At 45.4% G+C, this 6,000-nt stretch overlaps 1 protein-coding gene and 1 long non-coding RNA gene across 2 annotated transcripts in view; one reads left to right on the plus strand and one right to left on the minus strand.

The window, feature by feature from the left end:
- Positions 1-2,803, minus strand: part of LOC138164657 (uncharacterized) — a 39,097-nt gene extending 36,294 nt beyond the window's left edge. Inside the window, exon 1 of the long non-coding RNA XR_011169146.1 lies at positions 2,678-2,803. This is a non-coding gene — a long non-coding RNA (uncharacterized lncRNA). The remainder of the gene's footprint in view (positions 1-2,677) is intronic.
- BCDIN3D (BCDIN3 domain containing RNA methyltransferase) overlaps positions 2,679-6,000 on the plus strand; it is a 5,336-nt gene continuing 2,014 nt past the window's right edge. Inside the window, exon 1 of the mRNA XM_069092592.1 lies at positions 2,679-3,001. Within this exon, the coding sequence (XP_068948693.1) occupies positions 2,768-3,001 (234 nt within the window). The 5' untranslated portion in view covers positions 2,679-2,767. The remainder of the gene's footprint in view (positions 3,002-6,000) is intronic.

Here is a 6,000-nt window from a genome sequence, read left to right on the forward strand (position 1 = left end):
AGATGAGCAATTCCCTGATTGGTCGGAGAGAAATGATTTCCCTAACCAAGAGTCCCATAGATTTCAGGAGATCCACTGTTGGCTGTTGCCCTATAGCACCATCTACAGGTAGAAAAAAGGTAAAGCTTTTCAGAAGGGCTTCTTGTCTGTTACCACCCCTAGAATAAGGAAAAGAAGAGGTTTTGGAATTTCTGTGGCATCTGGGTGAGCTGACTTCAAGAGGCAACCTGAAGTGAGTTCCATTCTCATTAGGCAGCAGGTAAATGAGTAACTGATTGGCCTGATCTGTATACCTCCAGATTTAGCCAGTTGGATGAGCTTGGCAGTTGTCTTGTTTAAAGAGAACTGCTATTCACATTAAGAGCCAATGTTTTGTTCTAGCAGAGAAAAGGATTTCTTCAACTGTAGAGACTGGCAAGAATCAAATCAATAAGCATTTCTGTGTCAGGCCCATGCATTGACAGTCAAGTAGTGAGCACACTTTTAGTGTGGCAAAGATGATCATGGATGGACTGTTGACACGTGTAATCTAGAATCATGAGTTATCCTCTCACCATAGCTATTGTGCATTGGCTTTATATGCATTGTGGTGTGTTTTATTGTTTATGCATTTGCTTTAATCTATCTCTTGTTTAACTAACTAAATGGTTATGCTTAAGATCTAGGACATTATTGTAGATGGTTGGTTATGACATACATTGCATGGGCACTCAAGAGTTAGAGGAATTAATAGGGGGATGTCTATTTTTCTCCAACATATGTAACATGGTGGTGCTGCTAGTGGATCTCTAGGAATATAGACCTGCTAGAGTTGAAGGAATGAGTTAAACCCAGAGAATGACTAAAGGTATCTCACAGCCTGTGTATGAGGTATGAGACCTCAGGGGTATGAGACCCCAGGCATGGCACGGTGGAGGGTTTATACTCCACTTTTTCTGCAGGCCCCAATGTAACCAATTTATCCTATTTCATTTTGGAGCACCAGAGATCATTCCATATGCTATGTGGTACTCACCAAAATTGTTTACTATTGTGACAAAGATCTGGAACAAATTCCAAGATGAAAAGTGTTTCTCTGTGGTTGGTGAGCTCCCGTAACTACTCAGGAAAGATTGTGAGACACATTTGAATAAAACCTACAGAACTTGCCCATCAGTCTATAATGATATATAGGACAATGAGTTGTTCCTATAGTTGGATATAATTCCAGGTGAAGGAGGGCAGGCAGGATTGCCTTTGGAAAATTACAAAATTCTTTTCTTTTTTTCTTTTGGAGGGACGAAGGCAAGGCAATTTGGGTTAAGTGACTTGCCCAAGGTCACACAGCTAATAAGTGTTAAGTGTCTGAGGCCGGGATTTGGACTCAGGTCCTCCTAACTTCAGGGCCAGTGTTCTATTCACTGCACCACCTAGCCCCCTCACCCCTCAACTCTCTTTTAATGACTCCAGGCTTGCTTTGGAAACAAAGGCCTATCTTTTAAATAACAATATTCTACAGGTGTTCCTCATTGGCAGGAAGAATGAAAGATTATGAAGAATGAAAAATTATCATATAGAGATATGATAGTGGGTGTGTGCAAGCTGGAATACAGAACTAATAAGGAAGAATAGGAGTAAAAGATGTCATCAGGGAAATGTGTACTAAGAAGAAATATACGTGTCATGTAGTAACGGCAAGAAATGATCAGTTTGCTGCCAGAAAGCTTCACTGGTATGCTAGAAATGCCAGGAAATATTAAAGGCCTCCAGAACACCAGGTGGACCCTCTGTGATAAACTTATGGGAGGACCCAGGGCAAGACTTGTGTGATAAGAGTGCAGTAATTAGAATAGCCCTGACTTAAAAGACTTTTTATGACTTATGTGTCCCCAGTCTTAACCATCAACCTCAAATCCCTCCTCTGTAAAATGGAAATAGTAATTACACACACCTAACAGGGTTGTTTTGAGGCTCTAATAATGCATATAAAGTATTTCGAGAATCTTAAAGCATCCTATAAATCTCTATTATTACTATTCCACAGGATTCTCAGGTATGGATAAGTTGATGTCATTAAGTTGCTTCAGTGTGTCTGTGACCCCCATCTGGGTCACATTTCAGCCTGTTTGCGACCCCATTTTCTTGGCAGATTCTACCGTGGTTTGTAATTTCCTTATTTTTCAGATGAGGAAACTGAGGCAAAGAGTATTTAGTGATGGAAGTCACACAGCTAGTCTGAGGTCACATTTGAACTCAGGAAGAAGAGTCTTCCTGATTCCAAGCAGGGCGCTGAAATTCCCAAAGGGAAGACAGTATAAATCCACCGGGGTATTTTAAGTGCAATTCCGTTCATTCACCTAGACCACATCCTTCCAAAAGAATTAGGGCTCCCACCCTGTTTTTCCCTACCAGCATTCCTATGAGGTCGAGTTATAAACAAGCGCGGCTGGAGCCTTCCTGAAATAATGGGTCAAGGAGAAGCACACACCAACACCATTCATTCATGCATGCATGCAATGCATTCATTCATTCTATTCCTGTTAGTAATTTGTGAGGGAATAGATCGTGGGCTCGTGGGAAAAGGCACCAGCATCTGAATTAAGGATAAAAGCGGGCCAGGACGAAACCACTTTGTTTCCATTATGTAACCCCTCCGGCTTTAGCAGGAAGGAGCGCATGCACCACAACAGACGCTTACGCGCTGCGAAGCCCGGAACTAAATTGCCCCGGCCCAAGAGTTCCTCGCTTTCCGGTTTCCCCGGGACCCAACAACATCGGACTAAAGCCAATGGCGGCGCCCATGTTGCCGGAGGCTGCGACCGACGAGGAAACAGTGACGGCCGAACCAGGGTTCTTGGAGCCCGGAGCCGCCCCGTATGGAAACTTCCCCAGTTACTCCCGCTTCCACCCGCCCGAGCATCGGCTTCGCCTCCTGCCCCCGGCGCTGCTGCAGCGGCTGTTTCCCCCAGGAGGCCCCGATCCCCGGCCGCTGCTGGGGCTCGATGTGGGCTGTAACTCCGGGGTGAGTAGCTGGAGCGCTCTGCGCATGCTCGGCCCCTCCCCTGAGCGGGAGGGGGGGGGGGGAGGGAAGCTGCCCGAAGGCGTTGCCGGGGCCACGTTAAGGGGCCCGCCCTATGCTGCCTGTGTGACCACCTAGGTCCGGAGATTGAATCCCTTGGAGACCAATCAGCACCTATTTCTTAAGAACCTACTGTGTGCTGGGCACTTACAAAGCTTTGACCATCACGCAGCAGCCGATTGTGCGCTCTTTGAGAGCAGGGACTTTGTGCCTCTTTGTGTATCCCCCGACTTTTAGCACACTGCCGGGCACTCAGTAGGCGCTCGTTAAATGCTTATTGCTTGAGTGGGAAGTAGGTGCGATTAATATCCTCAATTTACAATTGGGGAAATTGAGGCAAACAGGTTAAGTGACTTGTCCAGGGTGACACCGCTAGTATGCATCTGGGGCTGGATTTGAACTGTGGTCTTTCCAGCTCCATGGTTTTCAGAAGATGAGAAGGGAGAAAGTCAGGGACCTGGGGACTGCCAGTGAAAATGAGGAGTGGGAAGGTGGAGTGTCTCCTGTTTGAGAAAGATTAAGGATAGCATCGTCACTGGGGTGGGGGGCGGGGTGGGGAGCGGTATAAGGTATAAGAAGACCTGGAAGGAAGGGCTTTGAAAGTCGGAGGAGGGGCAGCTAGTTGGCACAGTGAACAGAGCAGGGGCCCTGGAGTCAGGAGGACCTGAGTACAAATCTGGCCTCAGACACTTAACACTTACTAGCCCTGTGACCTTGGGCAAGTCACTTAAACCCCATTGTCTTCCAAAAAGCAAAAAAAAAAAAAAGTTAGAGAAGTTCATATTTGGTCCTTAAGGTGAATGCTGTTGAGGTTTGGGGTTCAGGGCTGCTTGAGACCCCAAAATACCAACACCCCGAGTCCTGCCCAGTGAATCCGACTCAAGCCTTCTCTCAGCCAAAGAAAAGCAAAGTTTTTTAAAGATTCACCATAATGGGCAGACTCTTAAGGAGCCTGAGTATTTGTGGCATCCTTGAGCCAGATTGAATCTCCTCTAGGATGAATCTGAGCCCCTTCATGGGGGCAAGGTGGGTCTTTTATATAGGAAGACTGTGGGAGGGAACTAGGGCTGGTCTAGAGGAAGGGTTTGGGCAGGGTCTTCAGGAGAAGTCCAAGGAGGATCTTGATGTACTGAAGTCCAACTCCAGCAATGGGATTAAGGGTAGGAAAGAGCTGAAGGCTCTGGAGATGGAGATAACAGCCAGTGGAGGGCTAGGCTAGTTTAAGGGTAACAGGTTTGGGTATAGTATTTTGATGGGATCAAGGATGGAAGTGGCTGAGCAATGGAGGGCTAGGCTAGGTTTAGAGTAACAGAGACTTGGGCCTGGCTATAATGCAAGGCTTATGGCCTCAGGCAAATGCCTCATCAAGTGGGAAGATTCAAGGGGGTTCCCAGAGCCTAAACCCCATCAGTGGGGGGGTAGGATGATCCCCTGCTTTTTTTTTCCTTTTTTTTAATCTTTTATTTATTTACTTTCAGTTTTCAACATTCATTTCCACAAGATTTTGAGTTACAAATTTTCTCAGAATCTTTCCCCTACTCCCCACCCCAAGATAGCAAGCCTCCTGAATACCCCTTCCCCCAATCTTCTCTCTCTTATATCCTCCTCCATCTGTCCTCTAACTTTCTAGTAGGGCAAGATAGATTTCCATACCCCAATGCCTGTATATCTTATTTCCCAGTTGCATATAAAAAAATTTTTTAACATTTGTTCTTAAAACTTTGATTTCCAGATTCTTTCCCTTCCCTCCTCACCCACCTCTACTGGGAATACAAGCAATTCAATATAGGTTATACATGTGTAGTTACGCAAAATGTTTCCATAGCAGTTATATTGTGAAAGACTAACTGTATTTCCCTCCTAATCCAACCTGTCACTTATTCTGTTTTCTCCTTTGACACTGTCCCTTTTCAAAAGTGTTGTTCTGGGGCAGCTAGGTGGTGCAGTGAATAGAGCACCAGCCCTGGAGTCAGGAGAACCTGAGCTCAAATCCGGCCTCAGACACTTTAACAGTTACTAGCTGTGCAAAACCCAAAAAATGAAAAAGTGTTACTTCTAACTACCCTCTCCCCCAATCTGCCTGCCCTTCTATCATCCCCCCTTCTGTAATATAATGCCAAGGAAAGGCAACTTCCCAAGGTTCAGAATACCAGCATAGGTGCTCTCCATTTTATTCAGTGACCAACCAAGAACAGAGAAGATCAAAACATGACATCATTCCAAATACAGCATTTACTAAATGTGATTAAATAATCTCTTTAGGACTACCCCACCCCAGGACCTTCCAATCATTCAATCAATTACAAAGTCTCAGTTCTAAATACTTCTCCACCCCTAGGCTATACCTTAATTAAGTCCACCACAAAGCCCCTCTTCTCAAATGGAGATTAGTTTCCAAACATAAGTAAAGTACCTTCATTTGTCAATCACAGAGCACAATAAGGTCAAAAGTTCCCCACCCCTGGATCACAATTGAATCTACCCCAGAGTTACATCAAGTTTAAACACAGCACTTAATACCCAAATGGAGGTCTTTTCTTCATCTTGACAGGAGGCAAGTTCTCAGCAATCTTAGTTCCTGGGGAGACAAGGCTTAGCAAGGCCATAAGATACATTGCCAATCCCTTCATGAATTTATCCTCGGTCTGTAGAACAGTCCTAGAACCCCTGAACACATTAGCAAAGCCCTCTCCCAGGATTTCTGTAAACATACAACAAGAAAATCCTTCTTCAGGGCTTCTGAACCAACAGAAAGGTTCCCAGACCCCTGCAACAACAGCACTGTCCTTCACCAGTGGACAGTATTCACTCTGTCTGCAGGACAGTCTCCAGACCCCTGCAACAACAACACTGTCCTTCACCAGTGGACAGTATTCACTCTCTGTCTGCAGGACTGTCTCAGGGCTTCTTAACCAAAAGCCAGGTTCCAGGACTTCTTCAAC

Source organism: Petaurus breviceps, unplaced genomic scaffold (genome assembly GCF_028583685.1).
Source record: "Petaurus breviceps papuanus isolate PSGF00001 unplaced genomic scaffold, PetGlider_PUasm1.0 191, whole genome shotgun sequence".
Classification (NCBI taxonomy): Eukaryota; Metazoa; Chordata; class Mammalia; order Diprotodontia; family Petauridae; genus Petaurus; species Petaurus breviceps.